At 49.4% G+C, this 23,137-nt stretch overlaps 1 protein-coding gene and 1 non-coding gene across 2 annotated transcripts in view; one reads left to right on the plus strand and one right to left on the minus strand.

Moving 5' to 3' along the window:
• Positions 1-23,137, minus strand: part of PLEKHG4 (pleckstrin homology and RhoGEF domain containing G4) — a 51,247-nt gene that overhangs the window by 17,553 nt on the left and 10,557 nt on the right. Inside the window, exons 4-11 of the mRNA XM_056862858.1 lie at positions 21,237-21,330; positions 18,849-18,935; positions 15,679-15,795; positions 14,304-14,402; positions 12,204-12,352; positions 5,274-5,412; positions 4,099-4,221; positions 1,631-1,825 (exon numbers count right to left, since the gene is read on the minus strand). Coding sequence (XP_056718836.1) covers positions 1,631-1,825; positions 4,099-4,221; positions 5,274-5,412; positions 12,204-12,352; positions 14,304-14,402; positions 15,679-15,795; positions 18,849-18,935; positions 21,237-21,330 — 1,003 coding nt within the window. The remainder of the gene's footprint in view (positions 1-1,630; positions 1,826-4,098; positions 4,222-5,273; positions 5,413-12,203; positions 12,353-14,303; positions 14,403-15,678; positions 15,796-18,848; positions 18,936-21,236; positions 21,331-23,137) is intronic.
• Positions 8,523-8,594, plus strand: TRNAC-GCA (transfer RNA cysteine (anticodon GCA)). The gene has a single exon. It is a non-coding gene; the product is annotated as a tRNA-Cys (tRNA).

Consider the following 23,137-nt stretch of genomic DNA (forward strand, 5'->3'; position numbering starts at 1 on the left):
CCTTGTGTGCCCTGTCAGTCTACACAAGCTTGCTGCTACCAGCGAACGCCTGCCAGCTCTTTGTGATTCCCGCAACACACGGAGGAATTTGTGGGGGGTTAAGCAGCCATGGAAGGATTGATGACCATGGTCGCCGACCCTGAATCCTAACTGGGTCGCCAGTTAAGTGCTGGACTGGGAAATGGCAGATCTGGATTCAGATCCTCTACTCTGCCACAGAAGCTCGCTGGGTGACCTTGGGCTGGTCACTTCCTCTCATTCTAGCTTTCCTCATAGGATTGTTGTGAGGATAGACTGGAGGAGAGCAGAATGATGTGGTAAGCCCCTTTGGGTCTCCATCGAAGAGAAAAGCCAGCCATAGATATCTAAATGCTCCTCCTGAATGCTCACTTCCTAACAAAAGCTAAACTGCCTTGCCAATAAAACAAGCTTCTGCCTTTGTACAGATGAGACTGTGAGCTTAGCCTGTTTTTATCTGACTCACTGCTGCGAGTTGTAGTTCCAACCAGCACAAAGGCTTAATAGGATTGGGGGGGCATGTTCTGGGAGACCTCACAGCCTGAGAAAGGGGGAGGAGGAGAGGAAGAAAAGCAGCGCAGCCCTTGAGCCGGGGACACCAAACTCTGGAAAAGTTTCTCAGCCCTCAAACAATAATTATCTCGAAGTATTAAATGTTTCCTCTGCAAAAAGAAAGTGGCTCCTGAAAGCCTTCCTGTGAAATACATTTGCATTGTGGAAAGCGCTTTGCAGGGGGGGGGGGGCTTTTAAGAACTTTATGTCTGGCTCAGCAGAAGCTTTAAAGGTGAAGAAAAGAAAGGTTGTGTGGAACAAACACTAATGCCTCCGCTCGGTCCTTCTTTTTGGGCTTAGACGCTCTGCCGAATGTGGCAACGAGCAATTGAGGGGGGGTTCTTCCGTGAACCAGCCCTTAAAAGCAGAGCCTCTGTCCTGTAGTGGCTACAGAGTCAGACTAAAGTCTTGGAGACCTGAGTTCAAATCCCCATTCTGCAATGAAACACGCTGGGTTGCCTTGAGCCAGTCACTCTGTTTACCTACCAAACCTGAGAGGGGCCATGGCTCAGTGGTAGAGCAACGGCATCTCCAGGTAAAAGGATCAGGTAGCAGGTGATGTGAAAGACTTCTGTCTGCCTGAGACCCTGGAGAGCCACTGCCAGTCTGACTAGACAGTACTGGCTTTGATGGACCGATGGTCTGATTCAGTATAAGGCAGCTTCATGTGTTCATGTGTGTGTAACCTACTCCACACGGTTAGAATCATCGAGTTATAAGGGACCACCAGGGTAATCTAGTCCAACCCCCTGCACAATACAGGAAATTCCAAACTATCTCCCCACCCCCCACACACACACCCAGTGACCCCTACTCCATGCCCAGAAGATGGCCAAGGTGCCCTCCCTCTCATGATCTGCCTAAGGTCATAGAATCAGCATTGTTGACAGATGGCCATCTAGCCTCTACTTGTAAGGATAAAATGAAAGAGGCAAAAACCATGTACGCCGCCTTGAGCTCCTCAGAGGAAGGTAGGGCAAAAATGATAAGATAAGAGATAATAGATGGCATTCTCCGACCAGGAAGGAAGGCTCTGCTTCCTCCCCGCCACAGAGCTCACCTGGTCAAAGAATTCGTAGAGTTTGGCAGTCCGGTCAATCCGGCTCCTGCTTGCCTCCAGCTGGCTGTAGAATCCCTGCAGCTGGTTCCTCCACATCTGCAGTTTGACTCCATACGCCACGTGCAGCTCGGTCAAAGAAAAGTCTTCCCACCTGCCCATCTTCCGCAGAGCTTCTCGTCCCCTTTGGCAGTATTCCTGAAAGCCAAACCGATCAGTGAGGAAAGGCCACCGAGAAGGCGCAAAGTTTCTTTGGGTGCTGCAGAGATCCAGTGAAGTGTGGCACCTTTTTCGGCAGGGCAGCTGTGGTGTGGGTGGAGAGGGGCTTCCCCCATGACATTTTTACGACTGGAGGGCTGTATTTGCCCTGATTGGGGGGGGGGGAATATGCACATGTACTGATATGGTACACTTCCATTTCCCCCCGTGCCAACGGCTTGGATAGCTGGATGTTATCAATCTTTATTATTTACAGCTTTTGCCAGAACATAGTATACAACTACAATCTTAAAAAAGGATTTTAAAAGGGTAGGTATCAAATCAAAAGTATCTCCATAGTTTAACATAAATACATTAAAATGCTAAAATAGTTGCAATAAATATATTATACTGAAATTTACCTAAAAGTTAGTTGTGACCAATATTGACATTACCATTACTGGTCTCTCTCAAATGGACCTTAATAGCCACTGAGCAAAATTTAGCAACTTGGGAAAGACTAAAGGTGTCCCCTTCCCTCAGCAGAAATTTCATTTCCTCTTCTTCTGAATCAAACTCCCTTAGGTTCACCAGTGGATGAATCAACTTTTGTCCAATGTCCTCTAGCCTATGTATTTGTGGGGCCGCTCCAGAGGACCTAACTCAGTACACCTTATTCTGTCCTCTTTATACAGAGCCCAGACTTAAATTCCTTGGAGCGATTCTAAAGGGCCTAAATCTTTCTCCAGATCCAGAGGAGCTGCTCTTTCTCCTATCAGACACCAATCCTGATGTTTCCTACAAAGTGTCACTCTTTGCTTTAGAAGCTAAGAAAATCCGAGCTAAAGCTGTTTTTAATCAGGGAACATAACATATTTAAATACTAGTTTTTCATGTGTCAGACTGTTTTAAAGTTATTTTATTTTATGATATTTTACTGTTATTTTAATGTTTTTGTATGGTGGGTTGTGATGGCCTTCGGCCGCAGACAAAAAACTTCATCACACCTCCATTTCCCCAAAAGGGGAAATAGCACCCCTGGGCTATTGCAGACCCCCCTCTCCCTGCATGCTGCAATCCTGGTCCAAATCAGGCCCATTTGTGCCGGGGAAACTTTCCAGCATGGAACTCATACCACATATCTGGTCAAAAAGACCCTGGGAAGTCTGGGGAGGACACAAGGAAAACATATTGCACCATTAGGCCCTCAGAACAGGACTTTTGCATAAGGAAGGAAGAGAAAAGCTTGACTGCACCACTCTTTAAAGTTACTACCTTCACCTTGTTGTCAGCCTCCCGTCTCAGCTTTGTATATACAGGATGCTGTGAAATCTGTATATGGGGGTGTTTGCCATGGGTCAGAGCTATGGGCCCTCAACATGTCAATGTGAGTCCTAAATACAGTTTGAAAAGGTGAGAGCCTTCAGTTGGAGGAAGGAAGTCAGCATCAGCTCTCCATAGAACTACAACCAGGGAGCCCTTCCAGCCAAATCTCTACCACCTCTCCCCACAGACAGCCCAGTATACAATGGGCCAGCCAGGCAGAATCTGGGGCTTACAAATGCAGGGAAGACCCACTGCCCTGGCTGGAAATCTTACCTTTCTAACAGCGCTCACATTCTCACTCAGCCCTGGTGCTGGCAACCCTCTCGTAGGGTCTGTCTGAGGTTTTAATCTCAGCCAAGCTGATCTTTCACAACCTTTAAAGAAAGCTGTTTGTGAGCGTTCCATTGCTGCTTCCTTCCCTCAGGGGCTAGGATGTCTGTCAACATTTCATGACGTCAGAGCAATTTGTCCAATTGCAGTCTGAGGCTTTACAGCTGTCTTTTCACACACACCACCCCAGAATTGGGGGGTGGGGGGGAGACAAACTCCACCCAATTAGCCTGAACCATTCACAGTGATGCTTTTCTCTGACATGGCTGCAAACAACACGAAAGGTCTTGAGGTTCAGTGAATGTCAGAAACCAGCTTGATCCAACAGCAACTGGGAACTCGGACCATTGCCAAAGCAGAAATAGCTCTGTCAGCCAATGCAGTCCACAATGCAGATATCAATGCTCAGTCATGTGCTGGTGGACAGCTGATATACAGCTATGGCTTTATGTGAGCGAAGGGGTCCCAAGGCCTTAGCACTGGCCTGTACGTTCAGCACCAGAGCTCAGCCCTGGAACATGCTATATAGAACAACAAAAAAGAGGCTGCCTCTGTGCAAACAGAGTTTTACACAGACCACCATGGGCCCTGCTTTACAAAGGAGGCCACCCACTTACATTAGCAACCAGCTCAAAATCCTGGAACTGCTTCTGTGCTCGAAGCAGGACCTCCAAAGAATCATCAATCTCGCTCAGCTCTGCCAGCTGCCTCTGGCCAACATTCTCGATCCAGCTGCTGACCTAAGAGAAGGGGGGGGGGAAGGAAGTCTAAATGGTCGCTTGTTATTGGTTTAATCGATGCCAGGGAGCTGCTCAGCTCTGGGAAGAATGAGAAAGTCAGCATTTGTGGAGCACGTGTTCCACTTTTATGCCTGCCAAATCAAGAGAGATGTTTTGTTGCTGCTTTTAAAGCCCTGGTGCACCAGCCAGCCAAACCAGCGAGGTCTAGAGTGTACTCTATTGGGCATAAGAAAAGCAAGTTCAAAAGCTAGCTCCAAGCACTGGAATCTGGGCCAATGTGAAATTGATCTATTTTTGACCGGCACATATTCCCAGGGGTCCACCACACCAACTGCCCTTTCCCAAACTTCCCGAAGAAAGGAAACCGCCAGAGTGAGAAAGGCTCAAACTTCAGAATTCAGATGCTGGCATTAGCATGCACAATAGCTGCTGGGACACTATGAACCATGGGAAATGTAGTTCTTGTGATTCTCATCATCCCTGGGCACTGCTGTTCATCCTCATGCCCTAAAGAGGAGGCTATCCTACAGCAGCAGTTCCCAGGAGCCCTCTCTGCCACCCGCTCCTCTCCTCAAATTACTTTGGGAAAAGGGGCAGCGTGAAAGGGAATACCCCCTTGCAATTCCAGCACCAGCAGGAGCAATTTGCTGATTGGGAACTAGGTCTTCCCTAAAATCAGATTAATTTGGCACGCCCATATATTCAGCCACTGTAATCAGACCCCATTCTATGTAGGGGATCACAGGTTCAGGTTCAAAATCGGAAAGGAGAGGCTACCTTGCAAGCAGAGACGGTAAAAAGCTCTGCTGCAGCAGCCTATGTTGGCTCCAGGAGCAAAACCAGACCACGAAATAGAGGAGGTGCCACCACGTTAGCAATGGGACATTCTGAATACTATAAGGCCTGCCACCCACCACCCCCTCAGCCTTGCCTGGTACTCATTTAAGGCCCCCAGAAGGGGCCAGGTCACTGCCCGTCTCGGTCCCTGAGCCTGTCCCACTAGGTCTGAGCGGAGCTGGGCGGCACAAACACCCATAAGGTCTGCAACAAACCTCTCGGAAACACTCTTCAAAGGCCTCAAAGTCTGTCACCAGCTCCAGGGCTTGGATTCGCTTGTTGGAAATCTTCACCAGCTGATGGATGCCTTCGTCCACCTGGTTGTAGAGCGTGGCGGCTGCCTCGAGCGCATCTCTGAGAGGGAAGCACAGGCGGTCAGTGGCCACAGTGCCAGCTTCCTTTTACAAGCGCCGGTGAGACGCTGGCGGCTCTCTCAACCCACTCCTTCCTCGCCCCTTGAACGTCCATGCTGCGGAATGGCCGCAAAAAAGGCCGCCCCTCAAAACTGAAAGAGCAGGGGAAGCGGGAGAAGGGAAGGTAAAATGGGGATTGGAGGATGGGGCCAGCTGGAGGCCAGGCCATTGCGAGAAGAGAGGCTGACAGGGACACTGTGTGAAGAACTGCTAAATTCCAGGGAGCTGTTCTGGCCTTAGAGCCACCTGATTGACAGCTGTGGAATTCTGTGAGTGGCAGATGGAACCGTAACAGTTCAGAACGGAGAGAAGAATTTTCTAACAGTTAGAGCGGTTCCTCAGTGGAACAGGCTTCCTCGGGAGGTGGTGAGTTCTTCTTCCCTGGAGGGTTTTTAAGCAGAGGCTAGATGGCCATCTGTCAGCAATGCTGATTCTATGACCTTAAGCAGATGACGAGAAGGAGGGCATCTTGGCCATCTTCTGGGAATGGAGTAGGGGTCACTGGGGGTGTGGGGGGGGGAAGGTAGTTGTGAATTTCCCGCATTGTGCAGGGGTTTGGTCTTGATGACCCCGGTGGTCCCTTCCAATTCTATGATTCTATGAGTGAGCTCAGAGTCAGTTAATCACAGACAGAGCTTGAAGCAGCTAGGTGGAGCTGGGAGCTGTCTGGAGAGGATTTCCTCCTCGGGAGTTTAAATCAAAGGAACACTGTTTTAGTTATCTGATCGAGATAAGAGTCAGCAACTGGTTATTCACGAGGACAATATCGCTAAGCCTGGAGAGTGAGTCCTTATAACGAAAGTGGGAAACAGCACTGAAGGAAAGAGTGCTCTGTAAAACTAGAGAGGGAAATCACTCTGGTGAAGTGAGTGATCCCCTAAGGGTTTAGGAGAAATATCTCTGGAGTCAAGAGGGATCTCAGTCCAGGTTAAGGAATAAACTGGTGAAGTGGTTTTTTTTAACAGTTCCTAACTCCTAAACATTTAAGAAACATTGTGTTTAAGTGAATTTTGATTGAAAACCGAACAGAAACTGTCAACCAAAAGACAGCGCTCTCAGTGTGAAACCAAGTGTCACAGTTATAAGTGAAACTTAGTGGTACCATCTGAAACAACAAAATAGCTCTTGTACACACACTCACACACACACATACACACGTGCCTACTCTTTGTCTGTGACCAGCCAAATACTTTTTCTGAAACCTAGTTTGCCTTTTTTTCAGCCTCGTCCTATTTTGCTGTTGAAAATAAAATCTGTAGTTTATAAATTCTGGCATATGCTTTTGTGGACTAAAACCCACTTCTTTAGATGCCTGAACAACTTTTCTTGCATTTCCACTGAAACAGTCTGCTTCCCCCTGGAGGTACTGATGAAAGCAGGCACGGCAGCCCTGAATGACAGTTCTCCCTGTACCTGTACCCAAGGCTGGCTGTCACTTCGATCCTACCGAAAGCACCTTTGAAGCACATTTCACATACAGGTGCTCTCCAACGTCAGTGCTGACCTGGACCAAAAAGCTGTGCTGGTACGAATGCCTCACTTTGCCAAGAAGGGACAGCCACTTCCCCACTCTTCCTGAAGAAGAGCTCTGTGTGACTGGAAGGCTTGCGTAGTCCTTTGTAAAAAGGACCCAACTTCGCTGTTTTGTTTTCTTAGGGCCTAACAATACCTGTGTCCTGTTGAACTCCTCCAAGTTCTGGGCTGAAACATACGATTCTGATATACAAGGAGGCTCAATTTGGCTCTGGACCATTGCAGTGTGGGATGAGGGGGCATAAGCCTTCTTCACTTCCTTGTGTCATTTCTCTGACCTGAAATTGCCCAGGGGAGCTGTTATTTACCGCACTGGAGAACTTCATGTGTACGGATGAACTGCACATAAGATTCCCCAGCAGGGCCAATAGTGGCTCCGCAAAGCTATGTTTAGTTGGGAAAACGGCATGTGGGAAAGGCTTAAGTCCCTTCTCCTTGCATGCCACACTCCTGATCCAAACTGTGTCCCCACATGCCTGGAATTAAGATTCAACATGGAACTCCCAGCATACATGTTTTGATGGGATCCAGGGCAGACCTGCAAACAGTGTAATGATAGAATTTGGCTCTTGTTCTCTGTGGCCACGGCCATCTACTTTGTGTAGAATCGAAGACTTCAACTTGATTGAGAAGGCTCCTGACATAGGCCTTGGAAGAGGATCTCTGAAAGGAAAGCCACGCAGTAGAAAACCACCCACGATGCCCTCCCTGCATACTTTCCAGATGGAATCACCCCCCCCATTCATGTCCAGGACTGCAGAGTCAACAAGGCATGTGGACAAGAAACGAAAGGCTTAGGTTACCCAAAATCCTTTTCCCTTTATTATAATCACTTTTGTGGGAGGAGGAAAAGTTCCAACAGCAGTTTCTGGAGGAGCAATGCCGAGCGCCAAACTATTAATTCTAGGGTAACTCAGATGTCTAAAATTTGTTTCTGGCAGCATTCCTTTCTGAAGAATCCCTTCCCAAAGCAACAGCTCTTTCATCCCTGGGGTGTGTGTGCTGAGTTGTCCATGAGGATGAAAAGGCAAGGGGGGTTGGGGTGACAGCTGTTTCAAAAAAGGAGTGAGTGCATTCCCCAGAGCTCCCAGAGGCTGCCGCCCAGTTTCTCAAATGTGGGCATCCTTGGGGCAGGCCCTTCAGGGTGCCACAACCCATGGCAGGGAGGCAGCCCCCTCCCCAGCACGCTGTTGAGGTCTGGGAGTCACTCGGCAATAGGCACCACCAGGGAAACCAGAACTGTTCTCATCCAATGTCGACCCCCATGCCATAGCAAAGCTAACTTGTGGGGAGGGCCAGCAGGGGGCAATGATTGGTCCCTAGCACAGGGCAGACCCATAGGTCTCCTTAAAGCAGGGCCGGCAAAGCCATTGGAGTGAGCCTGCAGGTGCTCTAGAGAAGACCGAGCCCCTCATAAATGCAAAAAAGAAAATATAATGACTAAAGTATATTTCTGAAAGGAAAGCCGCACAGTAGAAAACCACCCACAAAGCCCTCCCTGGATACTTTCCAGATGGAGGGGCTGTGGCTCAGTGGTAGAGCCTCTGCTTGCAACGCAGAAGGTCCCAGGTTCAATCCCCGGCATCTCCAGTTAAAGGGACTAGGCAGATAGGTGATGCGAAAGACCCCTGCCTGAGACCCTGGAGAGCCGCTGCCGGTCTGAGTAGACAATACCGGCTTTGATGGACCAAGGGTCTGATTCAGTATAAGGCAGCTTCATGTGTTCATCCCGAGGGGCCTGAAATTCCCATTCACTACTTCCTGACTGATATCTTAAGAACTGGCCATTTGCTATGCAGCCCGCCAGCCCTCAAGCTCCTCTTCCAGATTTGTTCTTCCCTTTGACAAGGCAGGTGGACCAATAAAGCACCTTTCGGAGCACAGTCGGGCTGCTCAGGCCTAGCTAGTGTGTGAGGCCTACTAACAGGGATGGGTACATCTGCACCAATGGGGATGCTCTGAGGTGCAGCTGTCTCACGTATAGCAATGGAGACGTGGCTTTGACAGGCAAGGAGACCAGAGCTTACCGTACCTTCTCCTTCAGCATCAAAGAGATATGGCACAGATAAAGGTTGCCCTCTTCAGGTCATCCCCAAAACAGCGGCCAACAGGCTTCTCAACAGTTTGACCGGCTTGCGCCAAGGCCAGGAATATCAACAGACTCTGATGTTTTCTGTTCCCTGAGAAAACTGATCTCATGAAGCTTCCTTATGCCAAGTCGGACCACTCAGCCATCTAAGCTCACCACAGTTTATCCTGGCTGGCTCTCAGGCAGGGAAGGGTCTTTCCCCAGACCTGTTCCCCAAGACCTTTCCAAATAGGGTTCCAACCTCTAGGTACTAGCTGGAGATCTCTCCAGCCGATAGAGGTCAGTTCACCTGGAGAAAATGGCCACTTTGGCAATTGGAATCTATGGCACTGAAGTCCCTCCCCTCCCCAAACCCCGCCCTCCTCAGGCTCCACCCCAAAAACCTCCCACCAGTGGCAAAATGTTTGTTGAATGAATGAATGAATGAATGAATGAATGAATGAATGAATGAATGTTTGTGGTTAAACCAAGGAAACAGATTTCCAGGGTGGCTCTCCAGAAGCTTCACAAGAACGACACTTTCCCGAGCCTTCAAAATTCAGTTTGATAGAGGAAAGTCAGCCCTAAGGAAGGTCCCTGAGCGGTACTCTTAGTTCAGTGAATACTGCCTTGCGGTAATCTTCGCATACAACTGCTGGGCAGGGGCATTCAGGCGGCTTGGCATGCAGACCAGAGTTTCGCTCTACTGTCAACTTGGGCTTTTCAGTGGGGCAGAAATACAAGGTAAACACACTGAACTGGTTTGACAATAAGACGAGGGTAGCCAGGAGCCAAGGTCTTTGTAATGCACCTGAGTAAATCAATAAATGCAGGGAGGCTGGCAGGAGGCAAAGAGACCCGAAGACCCCACCTACAATGACCTGTTTGCTCCTCTGGCAGGTCAGACCTCATTGTAGCTATCAGGTTTCAATAGTCCTGTTGAGCTCTGTTCTCTATTCCTGACTCCTGGAAAGGTGGTTTGCTCTGAACATCATGAAGCAATGATATCTGCTTCTGATCTCCCCGAAGAGCATTACGATCATCTGACAATAATCTACTGGTGGTCCTCGGCCCTAAGAGTGTGCGGCTGTCCTCAACGAGAGCCAGGGCCTTTTCAGTCCTGGCTCCGGCCTGGTGGAATGCTCTGTCTGGTGACATCAGGGCCCTGGGGGACCTTAAAGAATTCTGCAGGGCCTGTAAGACAGAGCTTTTCCACCAGGCCTACAGTTGAGGGCAGCCGCAGATTGGCTGGCCTCCCTATCCTCCCCCTTCTTAAGTTACATGCTGGATCGACCTGAAGAGGTAGCCTGCCTGTTTGTTTCAATCAATCCGGTTCAATCTGAGCGCCATTGGGGATTGTGTTGATTTTAATTGGGATTTTATTGTCTTATCTTTTAGTATTGATGTACATTTTAAGTATTCGTAATTTATTGTTATGGCCATTGGCCAGCATAACATTTTAAGTATTGTGACCTGCCCTGAGCCTGGCTGTGGCTGGGGAGGGAGGGCTAGAAATCGCAAAATAAATAAAATAAAAAATATATAAATGTCTGGCTAATGAGGACCCACCCTGACTTGGATGGCTCAGGCTAGCCTGATCTCATCAGATCTCAGAAGCTAAGCAGGGTCAGCCCTGGCTAGTACTTGGATGGGAGACCACCAAGGAATACCAGGGTCGCTATGCAGAGGCAGGCAATGCAAACCACCTCTGTTAGTCTCTTGCCTTGAATACCCTACTGGCTTGCTGTTAAATGGGCTGCAACTTGACAGCGCTTTACATACACACATTCACACGCACAATGAGGACCCACTATATATATATAACGCTAGGGTTGTCAATCTCCAGGTGGGGCCTGGAGAGTTCCTGAAATTACAACTGATCTCCAGACTTGAGAAACCAGTTCTCCTAGGGAAAATGGCTGCTTTGGAGGGTGGAATTTAGTATTAAACCACACCAAAGCCCCTCCACTTCCCAACCTCCACCTTCCCCAGGCTCTACCCCCAAATCTCCAGGAATTTCCCAACCTGGAGTTGGCAACTCTAGATGAAGTGGACTTTAGTCCACAAAAGCTTATGCTGGAATGAAATCTTGTTATCCTTTAAGGTGTCACAGCTCCTCTTTATCACTGTATCTGCATTGGGTGGCTGATGTAAGATGTTAAGCAAAAAAGGAAGAACCAAAATAAAAGCACAACTAGTGCTATTGTGGATATACTTATTGACATGTGTCTGCAACGTTTACAGAATACTAGTTTGCCAACAAAAGAGCATGATTCCTCCTGGCTGGTGGTTCAAATCTTATTTTGAATACAAGCAAGTCTTGTTTTTAATAATTTGGAAAAGTTAATCAAGAGCCAGTTTTGGGAACGATTTGTTTTGGGGCAGAACTTGAATTTCTTTGTTATGTGAACAGCTTTCTATGCAGGCTACGTACATCAGGTGGACAGGACTGCATCTTAACATCAACCCATTCAATCAATTAATTATAATTAATTAATACCCTGCCCTTCCCCGGCAAGCCAGGCTCAGGGCAGCTAACACCATATATATATATTAATATAATTTTTAACACTTAATTAAAATCATAGAACTACCCAATACATACATCTCCAAATGGCATCTTAATCAAACAATTTCACTTTTTGAAGAATTAACCTGGGATTTACAATGGTGGCCAACAATCACCATTCATTAACTGCCTGTAGTGCTTTAGCAAAGCAGAGACCTCCTGGGTGTTTCACAGTGCAATCCTAAGTAGATTTACACCCTCAGGGAGGGGCCGTGGCTCACTGGCAGAGCATCTGCTTGGCATGCAGAGAGCCCAGGTTCAATCTCCAGCATCTCCAGTTTGAAGGTAGGAGGTGACGTGAAAGACCTCCACCTGAGACCCTGGAGAGCCGCCACCAGACAGAGTAGACAAGGCTGACCCTGATGGGCCACAGCTGATTCAGTAGGAGGCAGCTTCATGCATATGTTGCCCTTCGAAGCCCATTGACTGCCACAGACTTAGAAGGGTGTCCCTCGCTCAGTATTACATTGCCGGCAACTGCAGTGTGCAGCGTGGGAGAGAACAGTTTGTACTTTCCTCCCCAGCCCGGTGCCTCAGCCCCTCTATTTCCCTGCCAGCTCACCTGTATTCCTCTGTCAGAGTAACACAGGACTCCTCCTTTCTCAAGCGGGCCAGCAGCGCCCCACCCTCCAGCTGCAACCTGACCAGCCGCGAGTCCTCAAGAACAGTCTTCATTAACTGCCTGTAGTGTTTAAGCAAAGCATCGGCCTCCTGGGAAATTAAAAAAAAAGTTCTGATCATGGCATTCTTATTTGTCAATAATTACCCCTATTTTGCTTTCCAAGATCCCAAGCACTCTGCTTCTTGTGTCATGCCTGTCCCACCTAGAGATGTTCCTAAAGGTAAAGGTAAAGCTCCCCTGTGCAAGCACCGGGTCATTCCTGACCCATGGGGTGACGTCACATCCCGACGTTTCCTAGGCAGACTTTGTTTGCGGGGTGGTTTGGCAGTGCCTTCCCCAGTCATCTTCCCTTTACCCCCAGCAAGCTGTGTACTAATTTTACCGACCTCGGAAGGATGGAAGGCTGAGTCAACCTTGAGCCGGCTACCTGAAACCAACTTCCGTCGGGATCGAACTCAGGTCGTGAGCAGAGCTTGGACTGCAATACTGCAGCTTACCACTCTGTGCCACAGGGCTCTCTAGAGATGTTCCTACCTATGGATTTATAGACCTCTACATCTGCCCATGCGCTCACAGATCTTCATCGATGTTCTTTCCAAAAAAAGATGTTATTGAACAGCCAAAGAGTTTCCGACTTCCTCAGTATCTCCGCTCTTCTTGTGGGCTCCCAAAAGGGACTGAGTGTCCCATTTGCTCACACAAAAGCCATGTGTTCCTTCAGGATTTCACCCATCCTCTCTAAAGCCATTTGGGCCTTACTACGCATTATGATTTTCTCTCAATCTTCCCAGGGACCACATGATCCATGTACACTTGCATGTTCCCTGCTGCAGACTCAATTCCCAGGAGCACAAGGCCCAATTCAGACCAGGACATTGGCATGGGAGAAGGGACTTTAGCCTTCCGCTCACCATTTTTCTGACCTGAAATGGCCCCAGAGGAACGCTACTTGTCCTGCTGGGGGCTCCATGAGTATTGACGAGATGTACAAAGGTATCCCCAAGGAGGCAAACAGTGCTTCTATGGGTCTGTTTTGGATCAGAGAAGCAGCACGCATGTGGGTTGTGGGGGGAGCATAAATACCCTCTTGCCCTGTGCTGCAGTCCCGATCAGAATTGGGTCCTGCATACTTTGGAACTGCAAGTACACATCTATGGGGGCACCGCTGCACTGGGGAGGGGGTTCCAAGCATCGCCTAACACCGGGAAACCTATTTTGAAAAATCTAAGAAAAGAAGCCATTAAAAAAAAGTCCTCTCCGCAGCTGAAGGATGTCATTTTCTCCTTGGTGGGGGAATGACAACCACCAAGACGCAGGAGCTTTGCCACAGGCAATACAGCGTCCTGCTGGGAAGCTGGCTGAGACTGACCAGCTTAAAACATTCTGGCGGGGTACATAGTACTCCGTCACCAGGCATCCACACCAACGGATGGCTTCCCTGCGGGTCAAGTGAAGATGCTGTAGCCCAGCATGAGCGGGATCCCCACCGCTGCACTGCTATTCACCAGGACAGTGCTGCAGTGCCACCGATGCCAGCCAAACCCACTCACGTCCTTGCTGCCCATTCCCCATATTGGCTGGCCTTCTGCTTCTCTGCTGGAGCCTTGAGATTCCTGCCAGCCCTTGGCCTCCCCAAGCAACTTCCCCAGGCTGCTCCTTATTTTTGCCCACAATGGCAGGATGTGTTTAATAAAGATACGTTTGTTTTCAAAAATCCATTTTCTGGTCTTGACCATTAGCCAGGAGTTTGTGCTGCAGCCCAAAGCAAAGCTGAACCCCATCGCTCCACTCCAGTGAAGTACATCATCAGTCCGCCTTTTTTTAGCCGGCCTTAGCTGCCCTCTCCCTCCTTGCCTGGCACCTGGGTCACCAGCCTTTCTTTTTTCCTTTATTATCCCAGTAAGCCTTGCTTGGGACACGCCTGGCTTCAAGCCCTTGTAAATTCTGCAAGGAGGCTGAATTTTCCTGGGAAACGGGAGCGCTTTTTTGGCAACGACTTAGACAGGGTGCAATAAATAATGGAGGAGGAGGCAGACTCACCTCTGCTTTGTCTGGCAATCCACTAGACTCCACGGCCTGCAGGGCTCCGGCGAGGAAAGTGGATGCGCCTTGGCATCCTTGCAGCAGATGCTCCAGACGCTGCAAGGACAGCAGCAGAGGGCAATGTTTGTTTTGTACCGATGTTTAAAAGATTTATACCCCACTTTTCCCACCAACCACAGTGGCCAGGTCAGCTCTCTCATCTCGCACATGCCACGCAGGAGTCCTTGGAGAAACTGTGCACAACTGTTTTCACATTCTGCACCACTGATATATTTAGGCTGGGAGCAACCTTTCGAATGATCTGTGTGAAGCTCTTACATTAAAAAAAACACATGTACGTTTATCTTAAGGTCAATAGCTTCAGGCTGAGCAAGATTGTAATTGGGGATCTACCAAGATTGCTTCTCTGGGGGTGATTGATGGCTCACCTGAGTTGTTGCAGCTTCTCATATTTGCTGGAATACATGGCTGAAAGCCACATTTTTTGTCCTGCATGAACTCAGCGGTTGACTTCCACCAAGAGCACAAGGACAGCCAAGTGTGAGTTTCTTCTAACAGGTTAGAATCCAGGTCTGTCGGGGCCAATCAGAGGCTGCTTCACCAATAGGGAACTTGTATGTATCCATTTCATTCATACCCCGCCTTTCTCTCCAAAGGGAACCCAAAACGGCTTACATCATTCTACTCTACTCCACTTTATCCCCGCAAATGGGGAGGGGCCGTGGCTCAGTGGTAGAGCATCTGCTTAGCATGCAAAAGGTCCCAGGTTCAATCCCTGGCATCTTCAGTTAAAGGGACTAGGCAAGTAGGTGATGAGAAAGACCTCCGCCTGAGACCCTGGAGAGCTGCTGCTGGTCTGAGCAGACAATACTGATTCAGTATAAGGGCAGCTTCATGTGTTCAACCCTGTGAGATAGGTTAGGCTGAGAGTATGTGACTAGCCCTACCACACCGAGTGAGCTTCCATGGCAGAGTGGGGATTTGAACCTGGGTCTTCCAGATCCTAGCCTGATGCTCTAACCACTACTCAACACTACATTTCAGTTTTCTACAAGTTTCTAACTCCCATGGTTGTGAAGGACAGGTTTGGAGTGGGTCTGCCAAGAAAAAGCATTTTGCCCCGCAGGCCCTCTTGACCCCAGACGCTGCCTCCATACCCAATGCCCCTTACAAGTTCCTTCCTCCATTTGCTTCCAGAAAGGGTGACCAGGGTTGGGGCGGAGAGAGAGGCTTTTCCCTGGTTTGTGACACTTGACAAATTGGGCAACCAGGCTACAGCATTTGGAGAGGGGTCATTGTGAAATCCCAGACACACACTTTCATTTCTAGGCTTTCATTTCATTTCCTAGGTGCTGATGAGAGTTTCACTCACCATTCGAAAGCGGAGCCAGTCCTGATGGCAGTACGGAAGGCCCCCATCAAATTCCAGGGGCAGCTTTGCGCTGTCGATGTGCTTGTGGAGGGATTTCATGGAGGTCAGAAGCTCCACCTGAGGAGAAAAGGGCATGTGTGTCATAGCTCTGGAAGGTAGGCCAGGAGAAAAGAGGAGGCCCAAGGCAGCTTGCGTTGGCTGGCCCTAAGACAAGGGCTTGCAGGGGGACGTTTTGACTCAGCTGGGGGAATGCAAGGATTGCCCGGCAGACAGGTCCCCTGAACTGTCTATCCTGCTTAAGTTACCATGATGTACAAGGAGGCGATGAGGCAAGGAACGATCTTATACAAAGCCAAAGTGTGTGTGTGGGATCTAATTCAGCAGAGTTTCATGTTCTGTTTGTTTCTCTACTTAAGGTGGCCCACCCAGCATTTACTACAGCCTGGTCATTTTCTGTCATGGCTCCCGCCTTGCGGAACAGACCCCTGAGGAAATGACAGGGTGCCATTTTCACACGTTTCTAGGAGGTGTGGCAAGGACTGTATTCTGAACAGAAGGACTATGAACAGAATGTAAACTCTGAGAATGGTGGCAGGGGACACCAAAGGAAAAGTGAGGCCAGTATGACAAATGCAAATGCAAACAAGCACAGCTACATTGACGCTTGGCATTCAGACAGGGGTGAGGACTAAATCAACAGCGATTGAGGCAAACGTCAGGGGCTGACCTGGGCATCTTCCAAATGCAAAGCCGGAGCTCAAGGACAAAGCTGAAACACACCCATCATTACTATTTATCCCTTTCCCTCCCTCGCCCAAGGCTGGACCCAGACCCGCGCGCTTCGTGGTACAGAGAGAAGCTGGCTGTGGCTTTGCTCGGGCTGAGACTCAGAAGCAATGTTAAAGATACAACAGGAGTTCAGGGAGGCCACACAGTCCAGGTTCGGTTCGGAGGTGCCAAGAGAATGAGGACACGTGGCAACATGGAGAAACACCTCAGTTTGAGAAGGGATGCCAGGAGAAAAGCTGGCAGGAGGACAGAGCTTGACCCACAGAGGAAAAAGCAAGGCCTGGCTGCAAAAGGCTTCCTCATTCTGTGGAAATGTTGCAAATGTTGCAGGGTTATATAAATTATAAAATTAGGTAAAAGGCTAATGATGTTAAAATGTAGGATATATGTTGCAGGGCTTTTGGGGGGGGGTTGACGTCAAATCACAGCCAACTTATTGTGACCCCGTGTGGTTTTCAAAACAACAGATGTTCAGAGATGGTATGCCATTGCCTGCCTCTGCATAACGACCCTGGTATTCCCTGGTGGTCTCCCACCCAAATACTGACTAGGGCCAACCCTCCTTAGGGATGGCTTTTGTTCTGATCCAATTCAGGAGGGACAAGGCTGCCTTCCTTTTGCCTGCCCTCGTACAGAGGAAGGACCAGGAATATTTACGGATCCGGGAGAGAGTGGAGAGAAAGAAGGACAGCGCCAGGGTTTGGGGGCCCTTGGCTACGTCCACCGAGCATGCTGCTACCCCCCTCCCCCTCCTTGGCCTCGTTTGTCCTCACACACAAACAATCCCTACCTACTTACCTCTGCGGGGTCAGCATCAGCAGAATTAAAGGGAGCCAGCGAGAGCGACTGCTCAGCTCGTTCTAGCATCTCTCTGGCTAGGAAAGGGCAGATTGCCCCCAAAGGCCTCCTGGGCAGCCTCCTATTTCCTGCTGGGAGGAGCATGGGATGGAGTGGACTGCTCACTCTCTCACCCTCGCTTTAGCACAGCTGGCACCAGGAGGGCTCAAAGGAATATGACCCTTCTAGGAAGAACTTTCTAGAGCCTACATCTATGAAGGCCCATCTTGTCTGGAAGCAGAAATCGCCATACAGTAGGGCTGCCAGGTCCCTCTTCACCACTGGCGGGAGTTTTTTGGGGCAGAGCCCGAGGAGGGTGGGGTTTGGTGAGGGGAGGGACTTCAATGCCATAGAGTCCAATTGCCAAAGTGGCCATTTTCTCCAGGTGAACTGATCTCTATCGGCTGGGGGGCCGTTGTAACCTCAGGAGATCTCCAGCTAGTACCTGGTGGTTGGCAACCCTACCCCAGAGACCCCATGCCATTGCAGGGGCATCTAGGGTGATCTGGGTAAGAGCTGGCGGGTCAAGCGTCTACAAGCAGTGGGGGGGGGGGTCCCTGCTAGGCCTGTGGGCCCTCAGCAGATGTCTGGCCATACCAACCCCAACACTGGTCCTGGGAGAGAGCACCAGGTGCGTTTCGTGTCTTACTACATTTCAACAGTTGCTTTATGACACCACCGCGGCTGTCTGCAACACCTCAAAAACACCAGAGAGACGGACGGTTTTCCGTCTCAGCCAGTTTGGCTCCAATCTTCTGCAGTACTCTGGAGGATTCTAGGGCCCAAATCAAGCTGGGTTTTGCGTTTCAGAAAAAAATTCTAAGTTCTGCTTGCCTCTTGCAGGTTGGGGGAGATGTCGAAACGGTCTCCATAACAGAAAGGGGAGCAGTGGAAAATTAACAGGAGTGGAGCTGCCCGGTAAGTCCAATCTGCAGCCAGGAGACCCCAATTCTGCACTCAGAGCTCAATTATAGGGTTCTCAGGGCCAAACTACACAGTACGGTTTCTAACGAGCCCCAGCTGCAGTACGGCTGCAGGGAAAGCGAATCGGTCCCTGATCCCAGGCCTGATTCGCTTCCCCTGAAGCCACACCACAAATGTGATTAGCTAGAAATCATGTCATGTAGTTTGGTCCAGATTAAGAGCAGGGGTATCTGATTTTGCACAAAGCTGCTCAGTTTGGAGTGATTAGTGGTGATCTTTATATTTGGATTTTTGCAGGACTGAGCTGGGGCCGGATTCCCTGTGGTCGGGGCAACTGGCCAGAAGCCATGGGGGAAGGAGCAGGCAGACACCCGTGAAGGCCACCTGTTCCATCGGCCCAGCGTTACACGCAGGGCTCGTCCAATAGATTCTCAAAAAGTGTTTCCAGGTTAACAAGCTGCATAAAGGAAAATGAAAGAAAGCTAAAGGTCCCCGAACTCCAAGTTCTGTGCCAAATTTCAGCCAGGTCTTTGACACAGAGAACTGCCGAGGCAAGCAGGCCCAAATAAGGCACAGCGATCCACGTACAGCCTGCTCAGACTCACGAATGGTTCCGGTACCTGCACAGAAGCTGGTTTCTCCATCCGGAAGCTGACGTCTTTCTCGACGAGCAGAAGGGCAGCGTGGATGCAGTGGGGGACAGCGTCCTGCAAGGTGAAGAGCAGATCTGGAATGTCGGCTCTGATGCCAGGAAAGAGCCTTGCTGTACGTGCAGCTCGACAGGGCTCACTGGCCGGCCGCTGATTTTCGCAGCAGATTCTTTCCTCTCCGCTCTGTTGCCCTTCTCACATTTTCACACAATACAAGCCCTCCTTTCTTTGAAAAGGGGACAGGCTCCTTTGGAGAGCGGCCAGGAACCTCAAGGCCAGCCACCTTGGGCAGGAGGCAGGGCCCTCCACACCCGAATGTTCCTAACAACTTCACTGAAGAAGAATGTGGCTCCTGCTGCAGGCAGCGACGGTTGGGCCAGAGAGAGGAGCCCCAGGGACAAGGGACAGGTTCAGTCAAACAAACCCTGAGCCCGTTCTACCTTTCAAAACATAAAAAAGTCTTAATGGCTGCAGCTTTCGCCAGAAGAAAGCTGGGAACTGTAAATTTCTTCCCATGAGGCCTGGGAGGGGCTGTGGCTCAGTGGTAGAGCATCTGCTTGGCAGGCAGAAGGTCCCAGGTTCAATCCCCGGCATCTCCAGTTAAGGGGACTAGGCAAGTAGGTGATATGAAAGATCCCTGCCTGAGACCCTGGAGAGCCGCTGCCGGTCTGAGTAGACAGTACAGACTTTGATGGATCAAGGGTCTGATTCAGCATAAGGCAGCTTTATGTGTTCATGTGAACTGCAGTACTGAGAATAAGGGACGTTTAAGTCACTCTCCCCACCCCCTATCAGTCTCTCTCACACACACATTCAAATCTGGCTACTTTAAGCCTCAGAAGGGGAAAAATATAGGCACAATACAGGAATTGTATTTGAGTATTACTGCTGGGGAGGCCAAGGGCCAATTCACAAATCAAAAAGTGCTTGTGTCCCCCTCATGTGAAGGTGACAGACATGGTCTGTGAGTTTTGAGCTCAGAACTTAAGGCCTAGATTGGGATTGCAGCATGTGGGGATGCTTTTTGTCCCAGCCTGAAGAAGCCCCACTATTTGTCATCAGTACATGCGAGTTTCCTCAGCAGGGCAAACAGCGCTGTCTTCCACATGGAGATGATCCACTGTGGTTCTCCCCTTGCCACAGTAATAGAATTTATAATTCAGACTGATTTGACTTTGCAACACTACCAGAGCAATCCTCAGTACAATTATGCCCTTGTAAGTCCATTGAAGCCTATGGGTTTAGGTGTGACTCTGCTTAAGATTGCCACTGCAATTCATGCTTCTGTGACTTTCAGGCTTGACCACTGCACCATGCCCTGTGTGGGGCTGCCCTTGAAGATAACTCCGAAACTTCAGTTAGTACAGAATACAAATGCTCATTTGTTGTTTGCTGATAGGGGGCATGCATGTGTTCTGCAAGCTTCCCTGGTTGCCCATTTGCTTCCGGGTTTAATTCAAGATGCAAGCTTTAATCCGAAAGACCTTCTTGGCCTAGAATACACATACCCAAAGGTACCAAATCCTCCAATATGAGCCCAGTCACCCACAACCTTAGGCCAAAACCGCAGAGGCTGTTGGTGGCCTCTTCTAACCACCAGATGAGAACTGTGTTGGGGAGGATGCAGGGCCTTTTCAGCGGCAGCTCCTGCTTTGTGGAACTCCCTCCCTGAACAGGTAAGGTGGGCTACTTTAAGTCCAAGTTCCCAGAAAGTTGTAAAACCTTTTTCTAAAACTCTCCGTTGGCACCTGGCAAAATGAGTCTGCAGGCTGCCTATATTTTTCCTGGCCTTTAATTAAGTATTGCTTGCTTTTTACTGTGTTTTGATGCCTTTAAAAACAAACAAAAAACCTGCTGAATTGCTCCGAATTCCAGAAAGGCGGCTTATACATTTTAAACATAACCTAAAGAAAGCTAAAGATGGTGGGAGATCCAGTCACAGTTCTCTCACAGTCTTCCCACAGTACTTTGAGAATGGTCCGGTTGGATGCACTCTCTGGTACTTTCTGTGAAGAGCAATACAAGGGATGGGGTTGGAGAGAGCAGCACCAAGGTAAGCACTGAAAGCCTCCCTCTCCCCTGGCCCCCCTCATGCTAGGCCACTGGAGGAGGGAGGTAGAGGCCCCTGAAGGTCACCCTGGTGGCCGGCAGTCCACTACTTCATGCAGATGCATGTGCGGATGGGGACCAGCCCAGCCTGGAACTCTGCAAGCCACGGAAATGAAACAAGCTCAGCCGAGAGAAGCCGAGGCAGGCTGGAAAAGCTGAGGAGTGGCCTGAATGGGAGGGCATGGCCTCCAGTTTCTTGAGCTGTCTGAACGCAGCCTGACAGGGGAAGCCAGTGGCAAAAGGCCTCACCTGCAGTACAACCAAGGCTTTAAAGAGGGCCGGTACCGGAGAGCATCGCCGAGCATCCACCAGAATGGTCAGGCCCAAACTCTGACACTCGGGCCTGGAAATCAAAAACAAGATATTGTTCCTCAAAACCCAAGCACGTCATTCCCGACAGATCCTCCCGACGCAGCCACAAAGAAGCAGCAATCAGCAAATCAACCAGCCGGTCCTCTTTTCCTAAGTCCGCCCTCTCTCTGCAGCTTCCTCTCTTGGCCTGCTTGTCACCCTCACTTACTCAGAGTGGTACATCCCAGTTATATCTTCGCCTCCCCAGCTAAAAACTGGCCCCTCCTATGGCTGAAGGGCCACAGGAAGAACTCAGCTCAGCTTAGGGCTGCCAACTCCAGGTTGGGAAATTCATGGAGATGTGGGGGTGGAACCTGGGGGCAGGGTTTGGAGTGGAGAGGGACCTCAACAGTATGAGGGCATAGAGTCTACCCTCCAAAGATGCCATTTTCTCTAGCTGATCTCTACTTATCTCTGTAGTCTGGAGATCACTTGTACCTCTGGGAGATCTCCAAGCTCCATCAGGAGGTTGGCAACCTACTTGTATAGGAGCCCCAACACCTGCTGGAAGGTTTAGGGTTTCAAAGGTGCTCGTGCAGAACTTTTGTGGTTCAGTAAAATTCAGGTCAGATGCTCCCATGGCAGCTCTCTACCAAAATTTCAAATGGCTCAGTTCAGACACTGCATGAAACCATGGTTTAATTAAACTAACCAGAGTTAGCATGACTGTCTAAAGGTGGGCCACTCCTCTAACTATAATCAGCTAGGGTCTATCAAACCAGGATATGGAGCTGGTTTATTAACCACAGTCTAAATGGTGGCTTAATCCTGGTTCTCCAATGGTGTCCTCCCAGGCTACAAAGAGAATGAAATGAAACCAGTATATTTGCTGAGGCCAACCAGGATATGAGCAATCATTAATGAGCTGAATCCTGGTTTCCAAAACTAACCATAATTCAAAAAAGCCATGGTTTTGCACAATGTCTAAATTGAACCAAAATCTGCCATGGCTTTTCATGTGTTTTGCCCATCATGACAGAGCACCTGTGATGTCCAGGAAGTGTGGTCAGGTCACATATGCACGCCCGACAACAGCAACCAATTATTCATTAAGGGTCTCAAACAAATGAGGTGCTGTGCAAAGGACCAAAGCAACCCCAACCCGCAGGCTTACGCTAGAAAACCAACAGACATCTCAACACTGGGTGGCTGCAGCACCTGAGGGCCTAACTCCATTGTACGCTTTTCTCAGGTATGTCCCAGGGTCAGGACAATGGAATAATACTGGGAGTTCCATGCTACCTACACACACATGGGCAATATGTTCCCCACCAGAAATGGCCCTTTGGGTAGCCATTGTTTACCTTGTTGGGGAAAATACCTCATCCGTACACATTAAGTTTCTTCAACAAGGAAAACAGCAGCTCCCTGAGGCCATTTTAAGTCAGGAAAATGGTGTGGGGGGAGGGAAAGCTTAAGCCCCCTATGCCTGTGCGCTGTGGTTACAATCCAAATCAGAACCATGTGCCTTTGCGATGTCCATATCTCCCAAAACACTTTTGTTGACTGGACCAGAGGACATACCTGGGATAAATGTCTTGTGCAATTGGGTCCTGAATATGGCTCCACAGAAATAATTGTATCAGAGGTCATAGGTGGGCAAGAGGAGAAGTCTGTGATGCATGACCTAATGGGAACTCATTCACACATGCAAGCCCCCTCCGGATGCTGTAGCCTCTAAATGTAAAATCCGCATGCATGACTGCCACCCGCCTAGGCCTTTTGAACACATCCCCGGAGATGCCGAGATATCGTTCCTCCCTCTAAATCAGCATCATGGCTGCTCACCATGCATCTGT

This window comes from Euleptes europaea, chromosome 17 (assembly GCF_029931775.1).
Source record: "Euleptes europaea isolate rEulEur1 chromosome 17, rEulEur1.hap1, whole genome shotgun sequence".
NCBI lineage: Eukaryota > Metazoa > Chordata > Lepidosauria > Squamata > Sphaerodactylidae > Euleptes > Euleptes europaea.